We start from the raw sequence: 25686 nt of genomic DNA, 5'->3' as shown, positions 1-25686 counted from the left end.
ATCATTCACTAGAAGGCAGATTTTATGTTTGCCCTTTAATGGAATCTCATTCTATCCAATTTGTACAACAGAGAAAATGGATGCCGTCTCCAATGGATACACATCAGCTGAAAGGGTTTGACTTTCCTTATAAATGACAACTCTCGAAATATGGCTGCTTGGCATTTACACCTCTTTTGAGGTTCAAAAAATGCCTAATGACAAATGTAGAAGAACAAATAAATGGAATTAAAAAAAAAAGGTTGTATAAGGTTAGTAATTTACTGAATTTATTTTATATCTGAGTGTGTGTGTGAATTCTGAAAGAAAATGCAATGTTTGAAAGTATAATTTGTGTTTTTGTTTTTAAGTAAAAATATATTTTAAAACAAACAACAAAATGGTTTACATTATGAAGCGTTTACCACAGTTGACTTGATTTGTGCTCTGTCGAAGATACCATCGTCACTTTGGGCATTACACAAGCCCAAGCGGAGTATTATCATTACTCATTTTGATACAAAGCAAGCAATAGTTGTGAATTAAAGAAATGACGAGTTTCTTTAAAGACTCAAAAGGTGTTTTAAAGCGCGCGTGCAAGGCTTCTGCATGCGAACCACTCGAGCTAGTGTTGCATTCTGGGTAACGTAGTTTATGCGGGCGTGTGTCCCATTGCTTTGAGCCCCCAACGAACTACACGCCCCACCCACACCTCTCCAACGAAGTCCCGTATGTCTATCGCGCCGGAAGAGAAGAAGCTCCTTTCCCCAGCCATCTTGTGGCTTCACCTAGCGAAGTGTTCGCATCAAGCCTCGTAGAATCGGAGGAAAATCCTGCTGAAGGGGCGCCATCATGCCCGGACAAATGCAAGAAGGTTTTGGCATCGCCGTAACCAATCGATACGACCAATTATTGGACGATGAATCGGACCCGTTTGAGCTGATGAAGCAGGCTCAGGCTGAGGCGAAGAAGAAGAAGAAGGAGCCTGCCGCTCCCGGTGCCGCCAAGTCTGCAGCCCAGGCGGCCAAACAGCCCAAAAAGGAGTCTCAAAAAGACAGAAAAACCCCGTTGACCGACAAAAAGGCGGAGCCGCAGGCTCCTGTCCCGCTCAAGAAAGATGGTGAGCACGTTTTCTGTCTTCTATTTGAGGATGTTGGGGCATGCTAAAAGCTAACGTTGTAGCAAGGTGCGTAAAGCTTCCGCGAGGTCGGGTACGCGTGACTGCCGGGTGTCTGCTCCCCTTCTCTCTGGCCGCTTCTCGAACCCGTGCTAAAATGATACGCCTTGCAAGACGTCAAACTCCGAATAACCTCCTGGAAGACCGCACTTTGTTTTGGTTCGAGGCCCTCGCTGACGGTCCAGGCCTTGTGTGAATATGACGTTCGAATGCACTTTTGACGTCATATGTTAACACCAAATGCACTTCAAGGACGAGGAAACCATACCGCAGAAATTAAATGTCACGCACGCCCATGTTGAATAAATAAATAAGCGTGCACTTGTGCATTGTCAACAGACGCTGAACAGGCGCGCGCACATGCTTTCTTCAAAGCAGCACTTCCTTGCTTTCGCACTAGGATCATGCTAACTGCTCTCCTCCCACACTCACGCTCGAAAGCAATCTTGAAAAATTGCGCTTTTGGATGTACTTGCGTGCTTGCGGTTGGCCGTGATCAGCACGTGTTGTGTACTAGTGTGGGGTCAAGTGATCTAGTTGGTGGAGAGATGATATGAGACAGGTGCACCCCCTCTGTGTTGCATACAGCTGCTCGATGCTTCTATTTCGGTATACAGGGCAAGTGAAGCAATGTCTCCACCATGTGTCGGCCGATGGCGGCCATGTGCTGCCAAAGGTTATTAGCCACGATGTGAATGGTGGTGGTAGTAGTAATACTGTGCAGCTGCATAGTGTGCAGGACCCACATTCATCTTTACATAATGTTAGCCCCATTGGACTGCCGTGTGTTTTGCTCAAGGGGCTTCGCCCAATGCCGTTCGGGCAGCGAAAGTGGGTGTGGGGTTTGAAAGTTCGGGCAGTCATAGGCCGCATTCCAAACCATTCATCCAATGCTGCCTCAGCTAATAATTGACAGTGCTTGTAATCGCTTGTAGTCAGTGAAGTCCGTTGTCCTAAAACGTGCTGCGGAAATGAAAGTAGGGAGTCCCGATCACGGTATTTTTTTTGGGGGGGGGGCAAGTCCGAGTCCTTGGTTTTAAGTACCGGTATCTGCTAATACTGAATCGATATCCATTTTTCGCTGTTCATGGCCTGGTTACTATTCCCTGCATATAGCAAAGGTCAACTGTAAATATATTGTTAACCTCCACGTTTAAAAAAAAAAAAAAAAGACTTCCCTTTTTTGTTTCCATACTGCATTGTGTGACACGATGTATTTATTGTGGCTTGGGTTGTGTGACTACAGAAGATTTTCGATGAATAACAGGGTGGGTTCCCCATAAAAATGTGCTTATGCGTTTTGTGTATTCGCTGTAATCTATCTCATGCTGGAATTAATACCTATAATTGTACAGCGAAGTCATTTCACGAGCATAAATTGTGATTTAAATATTTTGTAAACAAGTAAAATTAGAATTTGACAGCCAGCCGTAGTCGCAGCGACTGATAGTTTGCCCTAGTTTATTTTGCTGTCATACAAGTGGTGGTCTGTATGTGTATTAACAGCCAATTTAAGTCAAACTACTTGTACTTGAACATGTGCAATTGAGAAGGATGGGACCATTGTTCCGATAGGTCCATTTCATGATTTTACATTTATGAAAATACTGACTCTAGATGTGTTGTATTCTCAGATTCATTTCACTTAAATGCCAAAAGTTTTCATAAATTTCAAATTATACCCAAAGACACAGTCACAGTGACCGGTTGCAAGTGCTCCACCCAGTTTGATGCTGTCACACAAGTATTTCATTTGCATAAATAGTTTGCTGTGCACTTGAAATGTAATAATATTGTCCGAAGCAATAGCTTAGACTCAAGAGGAGTATGTCAACCACTAACTTTGTATGCAGCGATGGCTGTTTGAAAGTGCTCTATAAATACTGTTGACTTGACTTGACTAATCAGAACCACTTTTGTGCCTGAAATCGACTTTGACAAAAGTGGTTTGGTTGGATTGGCAACGCTGTCACACTGGTATTCAGTTAGCGTCAATGCGGTTCTGCTTGTATTCATTCATTTTTGCGTTTGTCAACGTGTCATCCTGTAGGCCCCGGCATGAGGAGAATGGGCCGCAAGCCAGAGGGCGAAGGCCCGCGACCCCAGGGTGGCCAGCAGGGAGAGGGACGCCCACCGGCAGACAGGCGGCCGACAGAAAGGCGGCCCCCCGCTCGCCGCTTCGAGAGGCCGCCCGGCGAGCCTGGCGACAAGCCCGAGGGAGGCGAATTCTCAGTGGAGAAGTGAGTTTTTCCTCCGTTGTTTGCGCAACACGTCTGGACCAGCGGGCAGTCGATGATTGTTGTTGTTGGCGCCCATCAGGCCCATCGGCGACAGGCCGATGAGGGGCCGCGGTGGCGGCAGGGGCTTCCGTGGAGGCAGAGGGCGCGGCATGGGTCGCAGCGACGGCTTTGACTCCAGGGGGAAACGGGAATTTGACAGGCACAGTGGCAGCGACCGATCGTAAGTACTCCTTTCCCCGCCTCCTTTTGAGATACAATGAAAGAGCCATGTTTCGGGTTGAACTTTAATAGTTCTTTTATGCACTTAGAATAATTAATAAAAATCTAAATGTAAAAAAATAATTTAAAGGCCTTCATCATGGTGTTTTAAAGCTTTTGACTCTTAACTGCATGGGCGTGTGTGTTTGCGCGTGATTACAAATTTGCCATGATGGCGATCAGTTTCTTATGAAATATGAGTTAATCTTTCAAACCCGCAAGGAAGGCACCTGGCTCATTCAAACCCGGCCTCTCAGCCTGGCTGCCACGCCCCCTTCGCGATGTCGAAGCTGATGCTATGAGAGCAGAAATGGAGGAATATGCCACTTGGGGGGTGTTTTGTTTAGGAATTAGAAAAAATATTTTGGAGATGTGAGACGGTGCTGCTCGATCTCTGAATTTCATGGCGACATCTACTAAATGGAGGCATGTCATTCCCCCGCATATGTAATGAACCGTCTGTGTTTGATGAATATGCTACATCGGTTCCCATGTCGAGACGGTGGCTAATACAAATGTTATTTTTTCTCCAGCGGTCTGAAAGGCGAAGAGAAGCGAGGTGGAAGTGGATCTCACAACTGGGGCACAGTCAAGGATGAACTCAAGTAAGTCAGCCACCCTCTAACACAAACGACGGCGTGATGAACACGCGTCGCCGAATCGGCCGAAATGCTTTTTCATTCCAATTGCTGGCAAGCTTGCACATTTGGCACTCCAAAGAGATCAAATCTGAACTGCCAGTGCTGCGATGGGAAAGCCTGACACGTCACTCTACAGAACAATGGCCTTCTTGTGTTAGCTCGGGCCAACATGAGGATGCAGATGACAAGTTGGCGGACCTCATCACAGGGAACCCTGTCAACTTTCAACCGCTGCTTTAATTGAACACGGGATCATAAATTGATCTGGGCCCTCAGAATCTGTCGCTCTTTTCCCCATCCTGCTGCCCCTGTGAAGGGATGATATATTTCCAAACAACAGCTGTGCGAGGCTATTCTTGCTTCTTCAAATGAGGTACAGCCTGAAACGATCTCTTTCCATTTTCAGCAGAGCGGGTAATTAAGGTTTTAGCAAAGATATTGGCGTATAACCTGATCAAAAAGTTAAGAGCTGTGTGTGTGTGTGCTGATTTTAAAAGAACTAATATTGACCAGTTAAATTGGCCGGCTGATAAATGCGGCATATGTTCAGCTTTCATTTTGAGATATTTAAATTCATATCAGGTGAATGGTTTAGCAATCACAAATGTGCATGTGTGCCTCTCCCTATTCAAGAGGCCAAAAGTGATGGACAAATCAACAGCCATAAATTAAGCTCATTTGGAACACACCGTAGCTGCTAACTGACCAAAAGTCGAACTAGATGTGATGCTTGCGTGAAGCACATTGAGTTGCCTTGTGTCAGAAGTGTGCAGTTTAAGTAAAACTGCCTTGCGTCTCCGTGACCAGATTTGCTGATGTGAATATTTGAACACCTGCATTTTGGTGCTTCCTGGACATTTTGTCCGCCGATGAAACGTGTTCACCTTTTGAGTGCGTTCAAAAAATTCAAATCCCGTTTTCCCCTCCGCAGTGAACTCGACCAATCAAACGTCACAGAGGAGAACCCCGAAGGCGAGGAGCATCCACCCGCCGACTCCGAGAATAAGTAACTTGATCTTGTCCTTCGGGCGCCATAACTGCTTGAGCCGGCGCGATGGGCACTCACGGCGCGCCTCTCGTGTCTTTGTTGAAGGGAGAATGAGGTGGAGGAGGTGAAGGAGGAAGGCCCCAAAGAGATGACGTTGGATGAGTGGAAGGCCATGCAGGACAAGGACCGCGCCAAGGTGGAGTTCAACATCCGCAAGGCCAACGAGGGCGCCAACTGGAACAAAGGATTCGTGCTGCACAAGTCCAAGGCCGAAGTGAGTTGGAATACAGTTTTGTGAAATTCTCCCTGCTGCTTTGCCCTTTTTTAACATCACAAGAATTTATCGCCTGCCTCATTCGGAGGTGGTGCTGGCTTCATGGTGGGAAAAACAAACCGTGCCTTTTTAAAACCGGGGTAAACCATCAAACCGGTAATCGGCCCATGCTTAATTTCCACATTAAATTCTTCGTCTTACATTAAATGGCTCCCTTAAACCTGTAGATTAGAAAAAAACATGTGCATCACAACCATATTTCAACTCGTGGGGGGGGGTGTTACCTTAACTCATGGGTCGGAAACCTATGGCTCTGGAGCCAGGTGTGTCTCTTTTGATGATTGCATTGGGCTCGCAGGCAAAACAAAATATTCTCACTTGTTTAATCCACCTTTTTTTTTTCTTCACTGCTCATGTCCTGTTCAGGGCTGCAGGAGCAATTTTAATTGCATGATACTGGCCTACGTTGGCCGTTGCTGGCTCAACGGGTAAATACCCCCTTTTGAATCTGGCAGCTCAGTCATTAGCTCGAAGCTAACCCTTTGAGAAAGCAGATAATGAAAAGAAGGGAAAAAAAGATGACGAGTGTGGTACACTTCAGGACGAATGTAGCGAAGAATTGGCCTTTGTGGCGAGAACAGGTTCTGCGGTGTGTCGAATTTGCGATGACAAAATTGCAGCGATAAACCGGTCGAAAAGTATAAAGTGGCACTTTGACACGCGCCATGCTACGTTCGCATCAAAATCCCCTGCGGGGGACAGCGGAAAGAAAGCGCGCAAGCTACTGAGCAGGTTGCAAGCTAGCCAGCAGCAACTCCGCGTATGGGCCCGGCAAGATGACTATAATTCCGCTATGTTTGCTAGCAATCGTGAGGAACGGAAAAGCATTCACATTAATGGTGAGTATTATCACAAAATTATTCAAAAGAATAAGTTCAGAGGCTTATTATACTGACATTTTGTTGAATTTGCTTTTAAAATACTCTCACTGAAATACATTTCCAAATATTTTGCTTTCATCGCTCTCTTAGTCCAAAAGGTTCCCGACCTCGGCTTTAACTCTACGTTTTGTTGCTAATCATTTGGAGAGTGAAAAAAAGAAACCTACACATTTTCAACCACTCTTTTCATACATGTAAATGTGCACAAAACTAGCCAACCTAAACGGATGGTTTTTTTTTTGTTTGTTTTTGCTTTTGAGGCACTTCAAACTGTTGAGTTCTAATTTGAATTTCAAACGGTTGAAACTTTTCTAATTGATTGCCTCTTCCTCCCCCCGCGCAGGCTAAAAAGGATGACCTGATCGACCCAGAGGCGTTTGAGTCTAAGGTGAGCTCCTTGCGTGTACGCCACACATTCCGACGCCGCAAGTGACTTCCCGTCTCGCTCCCCTTTTAAGATGGAGGAAGAGCCCCACTTCCGCAAGCCGGCCAACGACATCACGTCCCAGCTGGAAATCAACTTCGGAGACCTCGGGCGGACGGGCCGCGGACGCGGCGGGCCGCGCGGCGGGCGGGGAGGACGCGGGCGCGGCGGCCCGCCCCCCGGCGAGCGCAGCGGGGACACCCCGAGGCCGCCCCGCGGAGGAAGAGCCGAGAAGGTAAAAATCCGCAGGGCTGAACATGGAATCCGAATTCAAATCAACATTGCAGTGTAGTCGAGTGCAATTTTCAAATCGCAATTTGAGTGTGTTGGGTCGGCATGTGGACAAATATGGCTCAACTCAGCTCTATTTATAGAGCGGTGTTTTTCGAAAATAGCTGGAAAGAGGACCCTGAAAACAATTGTTGATTCGTAATATTGAGGGGGAAGAAGAAAAAAACTAACACTCGGTATGTATCTCCACCTCCCTCGCCAGTCGACCGCTATGGTGCCCAACGTGGACGACCCAGAGGCCTTCCCAGCCCTGGCCTGAGAGCCTTGGCTACACCTTGAGGGAGGGGGGGAGCCCCACAGGAAGCCTCCCCCGCCCCGTCCCTGAGCACCTCCACTACGAGGCTTGCATGTTCCTGGATCCTTCAGCTAAGTAAAAACGACGGAAGACCGTCATGAACTGTGGCACTCAATGTGAGGACTGCGTTTTAACCAATAAAAAACAAAACCGATGGGGGGAGGGGAAAAAAAAGAAATTAAGAAAAAAAAACTCAAAAAAAGAAAATGGACTTCTTGCTACTCGAGAGCAGCTTATTGGTAGAGGTTTTTGTACTTGGAAATAAAGTAGCAGGGATGCTTTCATACAGTATTTTTTTTCAGAGGTTATGCATTTGTCCGTTGATAGAATCTTTTGTAATTGTTGCTTAAGAAAATACACATTTGGAAAACAGTTAAGCATCATTTTTGATGTGCACCGCTGCCCGTTCGCCGGTGGTCCTTCTGTTACGGCTGCATTCATTGAGATTGGTCTGGTTGTTTTTATTTTTTTGCTTCAGCACTGGAATATAATTTTGTATTTTCTACCACAGGAAGGTCGACCGACATTCTTGAAACTAAAGACCTGTAAAAGTTTTCGTAAAGTCTTTGGAATTGATTTATTTGATCGCGCTGCAAACAGGACGTCTCTCTGGTGACGAGGCTTTGTTTTGTATGGCAACATTTTGGGGGGGAACTCGATTTAATTTTATTATTTTTTTAACTACGATAGCGCAACTTTTATCTCCTCTCCCCGGTAAATTCATTGGAAGCCATCTCATCGGCTTCGTTTGAGATTATTTTTTAATGGAGGTGGCGGGTAGGAAGCGTCTTCAACCCGCTATTATTTACACACTCCGCTTCAGTCCGTCTCTGCAGTCTGTCCTGCGCGGGGCCGGTACGGTTTCGTTGGCCGCAGCAGCCCGCAACAGCGCCACTCGCATAATCGCTCTGAAAGAAATAGCAGCTGTCCTTCATTGTGTGGAACAACTGACGTGCTCCTGCAAATGTGTGAATTCCTGCCCTGCTATTGGAGACCTCTGTCGGTAAATAAAGATGGTCGGTAAATTGTTTGCACTGTCCTTTTTGTACCCCCTAAAAACATGTAAAGCTTAAAATATCCGGGGGGGAAAATGCCTAGGGAAAGTTTTTTTTTTCTTCCACACTTTCAATACACGTGCTGTATCACACTAATCTGGATGAACAAGATTCTAAATGTCATAAGCAATGGATGAGACCTGTAATGTGTGTGCCAGGTTTTCTGGCAAGCCTTCATCTTAAAAGGGGTTTGCAGTTAGCAAAAAAATATGCGGGGGGGTGGGGGGTTCTACCTCCTGCTGTGTTGTGTGGAAAGTTTCCCAGAGCTCATTTTTTTTAAACAACTGAAAATGTAATACCACACCTGTCAAATTAACCAAAGATCTTCACCACAGGGAAGTGGAACCGTTGCCATTTCTGGGTTGGGACTGTGGAATGTTTCCTGGAACAAAAAGCTATTATTTAGCAACTTGAAACATTTTGCAAGTGGCCAAAGACAACGGATTTGAGAGTGAAAATCCGTGTATAATTGACAGCTGTTGACATGCATTCAATTTTTTTTTTCACACAAATGATTTAAAAAAAAAAAATGCTGATAAAACTTGTTTTCCCTAAATCCTCCGCCCCAAAAATAAAGGCCGAATTTTTTTTATTTTTTTGGGCTATTTCTAGGTCTGTTCTGTGCCCTTGGTTTGTTTTTCCTATATTACCTGGTATTCCAGAACTGAAAATTTGGTGATTTAGCACCTGGAAAAAATTGATAATTCTGAAAAATTCAGAGGGATTGACATCAGGGGAAAATGTTTACCATTTCTCAGCCTGTAGTTCCTGTGTGGAAAGTTCCCCGGGAAAACGAGACCTAAAACGTGCCCGTGCACCTGTCGAACTTGGAATAATTGGACCCTAAGGAAAATGTATTCTTTTTATTTTTCCCCATTTCTGTACCCCCGACTTCTGCGGAAACACTTGACACTGCAGGACAAAAGGTTTGGTGTTTTCATTATATGAAGAATGTTAACCGTGACTGTTAACATTTACACTGAGGATATGCATTTAAGAGGGCTTCTTCATGCGATCTAAGGCAACGACAGGAAGCTGTTGAACGGAGTCCAAAATGCTCTCTGAATACCATGTCAAGCAAATGGAAGACAGACGTACAAGCAGGTCTAGTCATCATGCGTGTCGTCATGCGCCCACATGGACAGAAGGGGCCGGGACATCTGCTGCGTGACACACCAGATTGACTCCGGGCCTTGAGGGGCTCGGGCTGTGGCCCACCACCACCACCATTCTCTGCCACCTCCGTGTGATGGACTCTCGTTGCTCACATACTGTACATTGCTGTAACCATACGTTAAAAAAAAAAAGTACAGGTATTCATTTTCACTAACAGTTTTTCTTAGGCTCGTGGGTGACCTGGGGCACAGACCAGCTGACTTGTGAGTGGTCCACCCTCGACTGGTTGTCAGTCAATCACAGCACACAGACAAATATCCACTCGCACTGAGGTGAATGCTTTTTGATCAATTGGAGTCTTCGATGAATCTAACATGCATGTTTTTGGACTATGGAAAGAGGACAGAGTTTGAAGAAATTTAACCCCACTTGAAAAATACTGAACTGCAATATTTCCTTGTCAGCTGGTTGTAACCATTGCAAGTTGACACACAAAAAAAATTGCACTGGGAAAGGTAAAATGTTTTTGCAGAGCCATATTTATCAAAGTACAATTAAAATATATGTAATATTTTTTAATTGGAATTGGGTTAGCAAATCTATGATGTTCATCTTTGCCTGTTAGTGCAACGTTTATTTTTTAAAGCCACGTTGTGCAGTGCAGCAGTGGCGGTTCTAGGGGGGGCCAACGGGGGCCAGTGCCCCTGTAGCACCGATTCTGGCCCCCCCTGTGGCCCCCCCTCCGAGCGCAGATTACGCAGTCGTGCCGAGTCGCCGACGCGAAAGGTTGAACCAAAGTGCGTGATTTAACATTCTAGTCGGACCCTTTAGTGCGCTGCACCATTTAAAAATGAGCGGGAAAATGAGAAGCAGTCTGCAGAGAAGGAAATTACCACGACACGAGTGCTATTTGCGTGTGTGTGTGCGCGTGTGTGCGCGCGCGTGTGTGTGTTTGTGTGTGTGTGTGCGCGTGTTTTGTGTGTGTGTGTAACTTTTTTTTTTGTCTCCATTTTTATTTTAATTTTTATTTAACAGGATCAATATATAAGACATTGCCTTTTAAAATTTGGATAATTATATGCATGTAAAACATCTAGCTTCAGTGTATTTGCAATTTTTGTCCCCGGCAGGCTGGTACCATATCATCCCCTGGCTTGAATATTCTCAACAGACGTATTGTTACGCTTGCAGACATTTTAGCCCTCCTAATACTGTTTTTTTTCTCATCACTGTAATGTTATGACTACAATTTCAAACTCTGAAGAAATAAAAAGTCAAATAAGATTTCGAATCTGTCTTTTTAGCCCTGGGTTGAATCTGCCCCCCCCCCCCCCCATCAAAAACCCTGGCCCCAGCCCGGCCCCCTCAGTGAAATTGATCCAGAACCGCCCCTGCAGTGCAGTGTTGTTCGTGGGGGTGGGGGTCAGTTTGTGCATGGTGATGGTGCGTGACGTCACGATCTTCCAGCATTAGGCGGGCAGCAGCAGAAAACCAGGATCGCGCATCTTCCTCCTCCTCTTCTCACTTGAGCCACCACCACTACCGACACCAGCTGTCCCTTTCGCCTCGCCGTCCGTTCACAAGGCTCTCTACTCCGGCCGCCAAGATGCGCTCCTCTTCGGCCCTGCTCTCGATGCTCCTGGCGGGTCTCGCGGTCGCCGCGTCCTCCCTGGAGGTGTTCGACAACCAGCTGGGCGACATCAGCTTCTGCAAGAAGCAATGCCAGCTCGCCATCAAAAACAAAGGCCCCGCTAATGTAAGCCATCGTTATAATGCAAAAGACCGCACGGTTGATTGTGCAGCAAAACAGATACAATGTCCGGCTTGTGAATGCATCTTAGGAATCATTTAGCGCGTTTGTTTGTGTGTGCGCCCGCGTGTGCGTGTATGTGTGTGTATGCTCGTTCTTTTTTGCGCAGCGTCATCCTGCTCAGGCCGAAAATCAGTCGAACATTGCGGGGGAAAGCGTATCTGAGAACCCGTTCGTGGCATGGCACGGTTAACAAAAGGTTTTGCAGCACTGATTTGTTTTTCTTTCATCGCCCCAACCCTCAGGTGTGGCCCTGCATCTTGCAGCCCGACAAAGAGCCCCCAAGCCACAAAGTCCACAAAACCTGGACAATTTGAGGATCAATAATTGATCGCGATTTGAACCGTGATGTTGTTTGCTGTTGTCGGTAAACGCGGAAATGCTGTAGAGAAGATGACAAAGCTGTTATGAGAGCTGCATGCATGTCGAGCTCGGGTTGGCCACCAGAGGGCACAATTGATCAGATTCTGGATTGCATTGTCAGGCGTTTTAGTCGACTTTTCTTTATAAAACGTTTAATAACAAATCTGTCTTGTTATATGTTAGCATGCCATATACAGGGCGCATTATAAAATCATTTGCAATCTGCCATGGCGCTTTTTGACGACAAGACATAACACAAAACCTTAGCACATTTTGTACTTTTAGCATAGCAGCTGTTGGTATTCTAACTATCTCATTTGAGTTAAAAAAATTATCCACAGGTGCTTCTAATTCACCGGCAGGTAAACGAGATCGCTCTTTGGCAGCCCGTTTACTTGCCAGTTGATAAGGAACCCCTGTGGCTAAAGCTAAACTGTGGAAGGGTTTTTATTTTATGGACCTGGATTTGACACCTCTGTTGTAGACAGACTGAACATCTTGATTTACTCCTCAGTGTTATCTTTAATACACTAATGTACATTATTTATGTGACAACTAACACATGGTCATCTTGTAGGATTCCATAATGAACGCCTGTCACCGCGGCTGTCGTCTCTACTCCATCTGCCAGTTTGTCAACGGCAACGCTGGCTTTAACACCAGCAAGGATGAGTGTCAAGGAGGTGAGAGGCTCCATCTGCGGCTCTAGCTTTGACTCGAGGGACTTGTTACTGGGGAGGTACGCTTTGGTTGCCCTTTACAGGGTACAAAGACGTCCCTTTGAATTTTACAGTGTGGGGGGAGAAATGTCGAAGTTGGTTTACCTTGGAGTGCAATGATGTAAAAGAGTCAAGAGCAATATTTTGATTGCCTTGATTTCCTTCATTGCATTTTTGGATTTATCAAGATAATATTTTGGACATATTATTTGCTTGCATTTATTGGGCACCATTTTGCTTTTGGCAATGTTTAACTCAATTGACTCCTATAAGTGTTCCTTTCTTCCTAAGGCAAAACAATGTCTGTTCCATATTGTAAATAAAACTCGCTTGTTGCATCAAATGGGGGAAACAGTTTTGTTAACAAAATAAAAATGAGAGTGCTTTTAAAAAAATAACAGAACTGAAACTACATTTCATGTTTATGAAACTAACTAAAAGTCACTATAAATCTAGCAGAAATCTTTAATTAATATAATAAACGAGCTTTCAGGGTTCATTTTAAATGTATTTATTTCGGTATTACTGGACAGACATACAAGAAGGAAGGAGGAACAGTTGTTTGGGAATTGTAGTTTCCTTACTTTATTTCACAGGACTTTCTGGGGGGTTTTTACATTTTATTTTGCACTCCATACATGTTTAAAAATATGTATGAAACAAATCCAAACTAAAACAAAGCATTTTTGAAAAAAAATGGTATTATGACAAATCCCAAACTATTCCATCTCAGCTGCAGCCATGTTATTTGTCTAAGCAGCGCACTCTCCTGTGTGTCCACAGCATGCCAGGAGGCTTACGTCAAACTCATGGAACAGGACGCGTGCAGCACCGGCTGCGCTAGCCAGCCCTCCGAACCCGAAATCCAAAGAAGGAAGGTGAGCGAATCTACACACACACACACACACACACACACAATGACAAGAGATTTTCTCCGCAGCTCAAGGCCATGACCTTGCGCCCCAAGCCGCCTTCCGTCATGGAGGCCGTGTCTAGCTGGTGCAACGACATTGTCAGCTCCGCCCAGAGCTTCATCTCCTCCACTTGGACCTTCTACCTGCAGGCCGACGATGGCAAGGTCGTCGTTTTCCAGGTAACTTTTGCCTATTATTTTATGTTCGATTCAACTACACAGTCAATCTTCGCTCCAGAATGGCAAGCATTTGTATTAATGGGTACAGATCACTCCAGATGTGCTTTGCTAGTTAAACAGTTTAGCTCTTTCCAATTATAACGACCAGCTTGCAAATGTCACATGACCAAACTCAGAAAACAGCTATGCCGTGACTGGTTGTTACCAGAGCCCCTGAGCAACTGTGATGTCATTTTCAGTTGCCAGCAAGTGGCAAAATGGCCGCCACTTAAGATGGATAAAAACGCTGCTGAATTCCACACATCATTAAGTAGAATGCTGTGTGTGACTTGTCTGGGACGCATAGAAATTTTGGGGTGTTACCTTCTCCTTTAAGGGGTGTGGTCTAGTGAGGAAGGAGCTGTGACCTCATCTCCAGTTGGCGATTTACCACGTGTTAGCTTCTCGATGCTTCTTGGTGTTTTATCAGGGCCAAAAGGGCTCATTTTGGATTCGGCGGGTTTGTGACGGTCGGGCGAGCGTGAAGGACGGCGCGTTTTCTCGGACAAAATCACAGCTCGTTAAAAGTTATTTTAAGCGACGCCACTTCCTTTTGGCATTGTGAATATTCCCACTTGGGAAAACCTCATCCCCTCTTCTGCCATGAAATCCCTTATTTTTCTATCATCGGATCTAAATGTGGAATAACAATAAACATATCCTATGTTTGTACTCGTGAATCTAAAGTTAAGCGTTATACATAGTAAAGGTGCAGAGAGACAGCAAAAATAAAATGGGATCAGTCTCGCCCGTCGACCACAACGTCCGAACTCCAGAACTGCAGAATGCAATTTGGGCTGCGTAATGAAAGGACCGCGAGGAAATTGACAGTGTTTATCCACACTTGATGATATGTTGAAGCGCAGCCTGCAATGCAAAAGGAGAAACTTGACATTACCTCATACAGAGGCGCAGACACCGTAGTTTTTTTTTTTTCTGGTTTTCTTCATTTGTCGACTGTGATGGATGTTTGCTTTTTGTGGTGCTGAATGCCGGTTGAAGCAGAAGTAGGACCTAAGGCTCCAGCGCACCTTTTGTAGTGTGATGACTGCTTGTGGTGGTAGTGTGACAGTGAGTTTCACTGGGAACCACTAAGAGTTGTCATTTCAGTTTTCGGGGTGTACCTAAATTCTCTTTAAAAAACAAACAAAAACAAAACACAGGTATGACTCAGCATCCGTGGATTCATCTATATGTAAATTTTTACTTGAATAATATTTAACTTCTTGGGGTTTGTTTCGTGACACTATATCGACACATCAGCTCAGAAAAGTTGTTTGTTGTAAATACACATGGAATTCTCTTTGTTTGATGTTTACTTTGACATCAAACATCAGTGGCATTGTACAGCCTGAAACCTGTTTTTTCAAAGATTGTTCAGTATCTGCTAATTTTACCCGCAAGCCAAAGCGAAAAGTCAACTGGATGACGGCCTGAATCTATATTAAAAAAAAAAAAACTTCACTCATATTTTAAGACACCACTGAATTATTTTTATTGCATTCTCTATGCTTGAGTCAATTGAAGGCTTTCTATCAATTTAGCCTACTATTATTGTGGATGCAGTTTGCATTGCTATTCACTTGCACTGCATCATACCGTGAGCTGTTTCCTAAATATAAAATATTAGTTGCACGAAAAGGGTGGCTGAATCAAAAGTTGTGCGTGGCGAGTGTTTTTTGTGTGCATGCATGCGTTGCTCAAGGCATCAACAGTGCTGCCATCGCTGACTGTGGTCGCTTGTACAAGCAAGGGCTGCGGCGAGGCAAGAATCCTTTTTTTAACAATGTCTCCAAGGGAAAGCGCAAACGCGGATCACACAATAGAGCGCTCGGTCGGGCAGCGCTGATGTTATGTGATGGATGAAAAAAATTAAATAAAAATCACTTCCTATGACACTGAGTGCAGTTGAAATGGTATCTAAGGAGACGTGTTGTGCATTTCACACACAAAACGGTTTCCATCTTTACATAGAGTATGTGTGACATACAACTAATGATCAGAAACTAAGCTGTCTGTGCAGCCAACAAAACCCACTTACACTTTAGCGCAAGATCCAAACCGTCATCCTGCTTGAACACCTGAACTTTATTTGTGGTTACTCAGAGGCACTTTATAAATAGTGGCAGTGCTGGCTCCCATTTTGCAGATGTTTTGAATGCAGTTGGTCAATTCTGAACAAAGACTCGTCTCCAGTTTGTCACTCATTTTGTAACTGTCACTATAACTAAGTAATCATGATTAGATATCAGCAAAAGCCTACTAGAACAGCCAAACTTGATTTTGGGTTAATCAGAGCAACCCAAAGACACCCGAGCGTGTAATTAATTAGATACCTGTCACTGGAACAACGTCGTACAAAGCCTACTAGAACAGCCAGCTTTTATTTTTTTTCCACCAAAAAAAAAAAAAACCTTGCAAAATCTCTTGTGAAAAAAATCTCAACTTTTCTCGGCTTCCTCAGAGCCAACCGGAGATGGAGTATTCTCTTCCCGAGCTGCAGGCTCCTCGCTCCGTGGCCGACAGCCTCTGGCCTCAGGTGCACTCGCACACGCAGAAGCCTCACGGTGAGCACAGACAAACACTCCTTGGCTCTCAAACTGTTGCTTTTTAACAGAGATATTTTTATTTCACAATAAGAGTTTTTTTTTCATTGATAAAAATACTTTTTTCATGTAAAATGTGTGGTATTTACACATATATATGCGTGTGTACATCTTGAGAAAAGATATGACTTTTTTTTAATGACACATTTGATTTTTTTACTTAATTTAATTTAATTTATTTTTTTTACTGGTAAAATGTGACTTTATTCTCATGACTTGATCAATTTAATTAAAAAAATCAACTTCTTGTAATATTGTGACTTTTAAACCTTCACAATATTACAAATTTAATGAAATATGTCGTTTTATTTAAAAAAAAATCATTAAAACTATGACTGTTCTTATAATTGTAATTTTTTTCATGAAAAACAAATTTCTTAATTACTTTTTATTGATTTTAATATTTTATCTGATAAAAATCAAATTCATGTAAAATGACATCCTTTTGTCCATAACAAACACAACTTTCTTATGGTAACGATGTTATTTTCTTTGCCAGGTGCAAGGGGGCGTGGCGAGAAAGCGGGATCCAAAGCAGGAAGCAGAGGCAAACATCAGGTGCAACATGCCGACGAGAGCATCGCCGCCGCCGCTGAGCATGACTTCCTGGGCTGCATGTCCAGGTGAGCCCAGATGGATCGGAGCAATATGTTTCAATATTAATATATTCTATATTATGTTGCCCATCAAACAGTGGATGGCATCACTTTTTTATTTTTTTTGGGTGCCCACATAGGAACACAAACTTCCGAACCAGTTCCGTTTGCTTCCGTTTCCTAAGAATGAAATTACCTATATGGAACACAATATCACCAAATATATTCCTAACCAAATAATGACAAAAATGCCATTTTAAATAAGGACACATTATATGTATATATCTGTTAGTTTTTTTTTAAGTTGAACCAATATGCTGTGGAACATGCCAATATATTTTCATTTACAAATGCGTATAATTAAAAAAAAAAATCCACTCAAAAAAAAAACGGAGCAACTTCTCATGCATTTCAAACGAACTGTTAACGGTTCTGTTTGTATACTTTTGGTATCGATGTTGTCGTGGTGACATTTTTCATGGCTGAGGTTTGCATTTAAATTCATCCATCCATCCATCCATTTTCCGAACCGCTTGATCCTCACTAGGGTCACGGGGGGTGCTGGAGCCTATCCCAGCTGTCTTCGGGCAGTAGGCGGGGGACAACCTGAATCAGTTGCCAGCCAATCACAAGGCACACAGAGACAAACAACCATCCACGCTCACATTCACACCTAGGGACAATTTAGAGCGTTCAATCAGCCTGCCATGCATGTTTTTGGAATGTGGGAGGAAACCGGAGTACCCGGAGAAAACCCACGCAGGCCCGGGGAGAACATGCAAACTCCACACAGGGAGGCCGGAGCTGGAATTGAACCCGGTACCTCTGCACTGTGAAGTCGACGTGCTAACCACTGGACTACCGGGCCGCCTGCATTTAAATTCAGTGAACACATAATCTGCTTCCAATTTGACCATTTTCTGAATCTCCATCTTTTTGCTCACATGTAGGCGTTCAGGTCTGCCCCGATGGATTTTGGCGGCATGCCTCTTTCTGTCCATCATGGTCATGCTATGGCTCAGCTGCGCCAGCCTGGTCACCGCACCCGACCAGCACATCAAGACACAGGTACGATCGAGTTAGCCCACTCAAGTTCCCGGTGGCTTAATAGCATTAAAAATGAATTTTAAAAAATGAGCTGCACTAGAAGATGGAATAATCCATTGCATGCGAAGGGAGGGGGAGACTTTAAAGCATTTTGATGTGTTTTTAAGAATGTGAATAAAGTCTAAAACCATAAGAACTGCTCTAACTTTATGAATTTATTTTTATGAAATGTTTGAGGGGGGGGGGGGGAACCCCAGAAAATGTCAGCCAAATGCTAACACCCAAATCAAAACGCCATACATAGCATTGACGTCGCGGAAGATTTCATTGCTCTCACATCACTCCGATGACTATTTTGTTTGCAGCTGAGCATCAACGGCGACAAAGAGTTCCTGGACAACGCCCGGGCGAAGGTGAATCCGTACCACTTGAGCCCGCTGCCGGCTGTCAGCGTCAAGCAGGCGCCGGTCGAGGATAGTCAGGAGGCGGGGCCTCTGCCGGTCAAGGTCGACCTCGACAAGACGCGCGTCTAGAAGCTTTTGGGATTCCCTTCACTCAGTCACTGGATTTCCCCCCCGACCCCCTCCAATAAGGAGCACAACATCCTCAGAGTCATTTTATCCCATTATTATTATCCTCCGTCACTGGATGTTATTTGACTGGACGGCCAGTCTGAGAGCTTCCATGATGTTTCGAGATTCATTGTGCACTTTCGCCCCATTCTCAGCCATGTGCATTGAAGTGGCCAGGTACGATCATCATCTTTTCTCCTGCAGAATGAACTGGCGACGTGTGACTGAAATGAGCAGAAAGTATTGTATTTATTCCGAATGACTGAAGTGCCGTGCAAAGTCATTGAGCTGCTTGTAATATACATTGTAATCTAGAGGAAGTATTATTTACTAAGGAGTACGAGCGCCGCACCGAAAAGAAAATACACATCTGATGAGAGAAAGTCATAGTTGCAATTTTGCAAGAAAAGTCAGCATTTTTTTTAGATAAATAAAATGACATTTTGTTTATATCAGAAAAAAAATCTGACTTTAAAAACAAACTTTTTCTTGTAAAATAAAAATCTTAGGCAACCGGACATAAAATTGTGACTCTACTTTTTCACACAGAGTTCCCCCCTGCCCCTTCAATTTTTTTCCCCAAGCAAAAGATAAGAATTTTAAGTTATTGGGTTTTTTTTTTGGAATATAAAGTCCTACTAGTTTGAGGGGAAAAATATAGACTTGGAAGAAAAATGGTCTTCTTAAAAAAAAAACGGACTTTATTCTCATCATATATAAAATTTAATCTAACAAAGAAACAAAAGTATGGCTTAGGGACGGCATGGCATGGTGGTCGACGAGTTAGCATGTCTGCCTCACAATGCAGAGTTCCAGGGTTCGATTCCTGTGTGGAGTTTCCATGTTCTCCTGATGAACTAAAAAGAGGAAAGATCCTTTTTTTTTTTTTTTTACAGCATCATTTTTTGAAGAAAAACATGTCTTAAAAATATAGCTTTTTTTCCCTTTTAAAAAACTGCTTGACAAAATCTGATTCAGCAACGAATTTTTTTTTGTATTGGGGGGGAAAAAAATCACGACTTGATTGTCATAACACAATGACCTCATAATCTAGTTGTGTTTTCATGTCAGTGCGGCTCAAGTAGTCCTTGGCAATTCTTGTATAATTCTCAAAACTATGATGTTATTGCTCTTCTATTACTTCAGGAGCGGTTTGAGTACAGTTAACGTGCCATGTGCTTTCGAAGTCCACCGTAGACTTTTTTTTTTTTTCTTCAGATATTCCGGGGGCGCAAGACTTTTTGTTTGTTTGTTTGTCATGTAGCAGAGTTGCGCAGTGCTCGAGATTTTTCGTTTGTGCTTTTGGCTGTCATGTAGCGATCTTGGACTGCCCCAAATAGAGTGCATGCTGAGTCAAGCTTCAATAGTCGAATTCCGGTCCCTCCCTGAAGGCCTGCTGTATATTTGTGTCTTTTCTTTTGGGTCCTATTTACTGTAAACATGGTTAGAACATGTATTATTACAATACCAATAATAATTATGACAAGGAATGCCAATCTCATCAGAAGGACTTGAAGAACAAAAGCCATTCAATCAATCAATATGTGAACATAGATATAGATCACCAAGATGATGATGTGAATTTACAACTATTGTATTGGTTCCTTTTTACAGCTCTGTTCATTTTCAATGAAACAATAATTGCAACGAGGAATAAAGTGTTTTCATTGACACTAGTTCTGTCGCTTGCTTTTTCTTTGGCTTAATTTTTTTCAGCATCCTCAAGAAGGGCCCCGGTGAAAAAATGAGGGAAAGTGTAATGATAACGTTAGGGGAGGAAATGACAAATTCCGGAAGAAGAGTTGGATTTTTTTTTTTCATGAAAAATTTTAGACTTGCAAATAATAATTATAATAATACATTTTTTTATTTTAAAATGTTCAAATTTTAAAATAAATACCCATGATGTTATGATTAAGTCATTTTAGTGTGATTTTTTTTCCCCCCGTCGGGAAAGCAGCAGGTTCTCAAAGTTGTATATTTTTTTTCCAGGAAAAAATTGCAGTCCTTCAAGTGTAGTCATACAAGAAACAAGTCCTTCTCCTAAAAGTAATAAATAGGCTGTTTTTTGAAAAAGGAAAAAAAGGAAAACACATACATTAGGTATTTTGTGCAGAATAAGCTGTTTTTTTAAGGAACATAATTGTAATATTGTGAGGACAAAGTCCTGTTTTTCATGAGAAACGTGGAACTTTAAGCCACCATAATGTTTTTCATAAATACTTAATTAGTATTATCACCCCCCCCCCATATTTTTTTAAAACCAAATCGACACAGTTGTACACCATTTTACCAAAAGTATTTGCTCACCCATCCAAATGAGCAGACGCAGGTGTCCTAATCACTCGGACTGGCCACAGGTGTATAAAATCAAGCACCTCGGCGTGCCGACTCTTTTGCCAAACTTTTGTGAAAGCTCTCAGGAGCTCAGTGAATTCCAGCGTGGAACTGTCATAGGATGCCACCTCCGCAACAAATCCAATCCTGAAATATCCTCGCTCCTAAATATTCCACAGTCCACTGTCAGCTTCTCTATTTAAAAAAAAATGGAAGCATCCAAGCCATCCGTCACCAAGTGAAATGCGAAGTGAGGGATACAGCGGCGTAAAGCACGCCGCCGCGGGACTATCGAGCGGTGGAGACACGCGTTCCTCGGGAGCGATAAATCACGCGTTTCCATCCGGCAAATCCGATGGACGAGTCTGGATTTGGAGTTTGCCAGGAGTACATTTCGGACTGCATTGCTCCAAGTGTGAAATTTAGTGGAGGAGGAATGATGGAGCTTTTCAGGAGTTGTTTAGAGCGGGCCGTTCATCTTCCAACGTGACTGTGCACCAAGTTCCCTAAAAACATGGATGAGAGAGTGGTGCGGATGAACTGGACTGGCCTGCGCAGAGTCCTGACCTGAACCCGACCTTTGGATTTAATTCGAGCGGAGACTGAGATCCAGGCCTTCTCGACCAACATCAGAGTGTGACCTCACCAAGTGGACCGACATTATATTGACCCCTAGGGGTTAGGAATGGGATGGCAACGAACTTCCGATCTGAGTCAAGGCGGGTGAGCAAATACTTTTTGTCATATTGTGTATTTTTGTTGTATTCTTGCGACAAATAATGTATTTAATTAATTTCGAAAAAGGTATAGTCCTACAAGTAATTTCAAGTATATACTGTATATATTTGGAAAATATGTAATATATGTAATATGAGAACAGTCATACATTTTCCTGAAAAAGTGCCCCCTCCCAAAAAAAGATTTGATTGATTTTCAACAATAGTTGCAAAAAAAAAAAAAAGTAATTTTGTAAGAGCAAAGTCGTATTTTTCCCGAGAAGTCATAAGTCAGTTTTTAATGGTGAAAAATGTTACACACGTATCACATACTGTATATTATGAGAATAATCCTAAAAAAAATCCTAAAAGTAGTAATTCTCGAGGAAAGACTGCTTTTTCCCCTCCAATAATATCTCCCCTCCAATTTTAAACATTTTCAAGTAAAGTCCTGTTAAAAAAGGAAAGTATTTTTTTTGCATGTGTGCATGTATTGAAAGAAAGGAAACTATAGTTTGTCATTATATTCATGGCCAAGACATCTTTAACACTCAAATGCTTGTTATTTCGCGTTCTTCCAGAGACGCTTTCTACTTCTTCCTTTCATAACTTTGCTGCTGTGAATGGGGAATTTCTCCGTTGCGAGACTAATAAAGGTTCTCTTATCTTTCTTTCTTGGCAACCTTGTTGTTGTAATACTCTTGTTGTCCACGTGGTGTCATTACAGACTGATAATTTCTCTCCCAAAGTCAATGTCATTCAGTGTACCTTCTCTCAACATTTATTGAACCGAGGAACATTCTCTATTCACGGGACACCGCCAAATAAAAAAAAGTCCCAAAAGGTATACGGTATATGAAAATATTTAATGCATGGCTGTATTCATGTTAAATGTGCATTGCGCCACCTAGTGGAAGAGTAATTCATCGTTTGGCCTGTCACTCTTCGTCACTGTCACAGAAACATCCATTCATCCATTGTCTAATTCGTGGTGTTCCATTAACCTGCCACGCATGTTTTTGGAATGTGGAATGATTACCCGGAGAAAATCCACGCAGGCACGGGGGAGAACACGCAAACTCCACACAAAGGAGTTGGAATTGAACTAAGTACCTCTGCACTGTGAGGCGGATGTGCTAACCAGTCGCCCACTGGGCTGCTCTCGGAACATCATTTGTGCTAGCAAAAAATACTTTTGCTTACTTTATTTTGCTTTTGTGACTTAGTTGCAGGAAAGAGACAGTTATTAAATTAGTCACACGTTTGGTTACAATCATTGTTTCAGTTACTTATTGTTACTTTTTTACAAACTAGGGATGTGGCTGTGTTCAGACTGAGTCAATTACGGTTGCTAATTTGGAGTCGGCACACAGATGCCACAATTCAATATGCTTCTGAGTGACCTCAAATAATGTTCAGATGTTCAAGGAGGCTTTTCCTGGCATTTTCTTTTCTTTTAAGCAGAGGCCTGAAGTATTGTACTAAAACCGACTGCTGTTTGAAACGGGTCACAATTCCCTCCATCTGGACTTAGGCCCCAGTTGTCACATTTTGAAAACAAAATTGAATCGTACTTATGACTGCATCGCGACATGTGTACTCGTCACCACTTGGCAGTTTAATTACTGCTGCATTATTCCGTCGGATGTGTTCAAGTGAAATGTCTAAGGTGAGCTGTTGTGGTCAGCGCCGGTCCTCGAAGGCATCTCAGGAGCACATTTCACTTTCGCGGATGCAAACGACCTCTCGCCACCTCCCTCCGTCGTTGTTCACTGTGGGGAAAAATAAACACACTTTACAAGCACACGTCACATGGGCTGAGCCGTTTATGAGCAGAGCGTGTACTTTGAACACTCGTGCTTAATCCTGCCAGCTGCAGTCAACACTCTGCCATCGTTTGCTTTTCCTGACCCTGAGGGACTCTTCTTCAGGGATGACGTCACTGTGTACCAAGCAAAAACATGGATTGATGCTACCAGGGGACAAGATGGCAGAAGTAGATGGGACCTATGAGCGGCCTGAAGCACTTCTGTGTTTGTTGCTGTTTGTTTTATGTTTTATATTTCATCCAGCCATCCAATTTCTAATCCGCTTATACTCACGAGGGTCGTGGGGCGTGCTGGAGCCTATCTCAGCTGTCTTTGGGTGGTAGGCGGGCTACAACCTGAACTGGTTGCCAGCCAATTGTAGGGCACACAAGAGACGAACAACCATTTGTGCTAGGCACAATTTAGAGCGTTCCATTAACTTGCCATGCATGTTCTTGGAATGTGGGAGGAAACCAGAGTACCCGGAGAAAACCCACGCAGGCACAGGGAGAACGTGTAAACTCCATAAAGGAAGGGCGGGGCCGGAATCGAACCCTGCAACTCTGCACTGTGAGGCGAACGTGCCGCCAGTTCATATTTCAGGATTAATGATAAGAGAAGAATGTAAAACAAATAAAGGTAATGTTCTCATGCTAGATCAAAAAATGAAATAACAGAAAATAATAACATTAACAAAAATGGGCATATGATATGATGAAAAAAATACATGTAAAAATGCAATAAGGAAAGCACAAAAATATCAGGAATAACAAAATGCCGTATGGACAATTAATCTCTCTGCTTTCTCTCTGTCGCTCTCTCTACATGCACACATGTATGTCATAGCATACTTAAAAATATATAAATCGAGTAAGCTACATTTAAAATACTTTATGAAGGCTTTCAATGAAAATAAATCAATTCAAATAAACATGCATAGTATAACTTCTATATTTCACTATAACTCAAACTCAAAAAGGAATAGCCATGAATAAAAATACTGAAAACATAACCATTATTGTTATTAGTGTTGTATTTTGCTCAAATTGATCGATATAGTGTTATTAAAACAATTCTGCACAGGGTATTATTACTCCCGGTACTTCAAAAAATACTTCCTACTGCAGTATTTGTGCTTCAAGGTGGCATTTTCTGTTGACTAGTTTCACATGAAATCAAAATTTTGAACCCCGCTTTATCTACTTACAAAACAGACAGGGCTTCACTTAGTAACTTATAATCAGTCAAGTTAACAATTACATTTAAATAGAGTGAATAAATCGAGTACAATCTATTTAAACCGCCGTTTTTACACGAGTAATTACATTCAGAATGTGTGACTTCCCACTCTGAGCGTGGTGTCCCCGATCACCTACAGGGGACGCTGTGCATCCAGGTTTGACTTGATTATCATTATTTATGATCACTATTATTATTATTCCAATGTGATTGCTTACGCCTGCAAGTGTGCTGCTCTTATCTGGACTCGCATGCAGGTCACCTGGAATTCCAACTACTACTCGCATCACGTCACATTATATTGTATATATTATTGTCATCTGCACATTAAATTCACTTATGTTTACTAGGTTGTAGTGCGTTGCTGTTTCTAAAATGTCCGTTTACTTTTCTAAGCTATATGAGAAGGTCAAAACGTTAGGCACAGCTCTCAGCGCACTTCCAATAAAATATAACCACGACTGTCTATAGAAACTGCATATTTAAGACTTTTTTTCTTCCATATTTGTGCGTGTATACTTACTATACTATACTATACTATACAGTATACGTTGTGGCGACCCTGTGTGTATTAAAGCCACGATGGTCGAGGCAGATGGCCAACTTCGACTTGCATGGTAATGATTGCTATTCAAATCTGGCACTTAATGAATGAAAACTGACATGTTTAAATGGCGACTGGCCCTTTAAATTCATTGACATGACTACAAGTCGTTGTTATGCTAATTTGCGTGGCAAATATTGAGTGTACATCTTGATTTGTTTTTGTTTTTTGCCCCTGCTTGGCAGAGTCACGTCGGCCGCGCGTGACAAGCGTCCGATTGAACACGTTACATTTAAGGAGCTTGGGACATCTCCCATCTCCCAAACGCAGGCAGCGTCGACACGCGTGGAACTTTGACTGTCATACACCTCCACCCCAAGAAAAGAAATCATCCACAACAACCCCAAAAGAGCCAATCAGCTTTACGGCATCGTCTCTCCCGCTCTGTGAGTCCTTCCACGCGCGTGGACAGACGTGTATACACGCACACACACAGCCCGGATGCTAGCCGGACTATT

At 43.1% G+C, this 25686-nt stretch overlaps 2 protein-coding genes across 3 annotated transcripts; both read left to right on the top strand.

Annotated features, from left to right (window-relative positions):
- Positions 1-722: 722 nt before the first annotated feature.
- LOC147202592 (SERPINE1 mRNA-binding protein 1-like) lies at positions 723-8533 on the top strand. 2 transcript variants are annotated; one of them, XM_086115821.1, is made up of 9 exons: positions 723-1099; positions 3207-3396; positions 3476-3616; positions 4188-4259; positions 5227-5301; positions 5389-5557; positions 6842-6886; positions 6957-7157; positions 7416-8533. In XM_086115821.1, the coding sequence occupies exons 1-9, from the start codon at positions 832-834 to the stop codon at positions 7470-7472; spliced, it is 1218 nt and encodes a 405-aa protein (XP_085971947.1). In that variant the 5' UTR covers positions 723-831; the 3' UTR covers positions 7473-8533. The 2 variants fall into 2 exon arrangements, with proteins under 2 accessions (XP_085971947.1, XP_085971946.1); XM_086115820.1 differs by having other exon boundaries at positions 5386-5557.
- Positions 8534-11232: 2699 nt separating this feature from the next.
- tmem59l (transmembrane protein 59-like) lies at positions 11233-20200 on the top strand. Its single transcript, XM_086116433.1, has 8 exons — positions 11233-11435; positions 12430-12535; positions 13355-13449; positions 13512-13664; positions 16168-16270; positions 16809-16932; positions 17856-17973; positions 18318-20200. The coding sequence occupies exons 1-8, from the start codon at positions 11286-11288 to the stop codon at positions 18483-18485; spliced, it is 1017 nt and encodes a 338-aa protein (XP_085972559.1). The 5' UTR covers positions 11233-11285; the 3' UTR covers positions 18486-20200.
- Positions 20201-25686: the final 5486 nt, after the last annotated feature.

The sequence above is a fragment of the Hippocampus guttulatus genome, chromosome 7 (genome assembly GCF_054856545.1).
Source record: "Hippocampus guttulatus isolate MCC_2025c chromosome 7, RoL_Hgut_1.0, whole genome shotgun sequence".
NCBI lineage: Eukaryota > Metazoa > Chordata > Actinopteri > Syngnathiformes > Syngnathidae > Hippocampus > Hippocampus guttulatus.
The sequence above is the reverse complement of the archived record's forward strand: the minus strand, read 5'-3'. Positions and strand labels throughout refer to the sequence as shown.

Coding starts and splice junctions, on each gene's coding strand:
- LOC147202592 (XM_086115820.1), top strand. CDS start 832: ATGCCCGGACAAATGCAAGAAGGTTTTGGCATCGCCGTAACCAATCGA. Junction 1,100..3,206: donor TGTCCCGCTCAAGAAAGATG/GTGAGCACGTTT, acceptor GTCATCCTGTAG/GCCCCGGCATGAGGAGAATG. Junction 3,617..4,187: donor CACAGTGGCAGCGACCGATC/GTAAGTACTCCT, acceptor TTTTTTCTCCAG/CGGTCTGAAAGGCGAAGAGA.
- tmem59l (XM_086116433.1), top strand. CDS start 11,286: ATGCGCTCCTCTTCGGCCCTGCTCTCGATGCTCCTGGCGGGTCTCGCG. Junction 12,536..13,354: donor CAAGGATGAGTGTCAAGGAG/GTGAGAGGCTCC, acceptor GTGTGTCCACAG/CATGCCAGGAGGCTTACGTC. Junction 13,665..16,167: donor GCAAGGTCGTCGTTTTCCAG/GTAACTTTTGCC, acceptor CGGCTTCCTCAG/AGCCAACCGGAGATGGAGTA.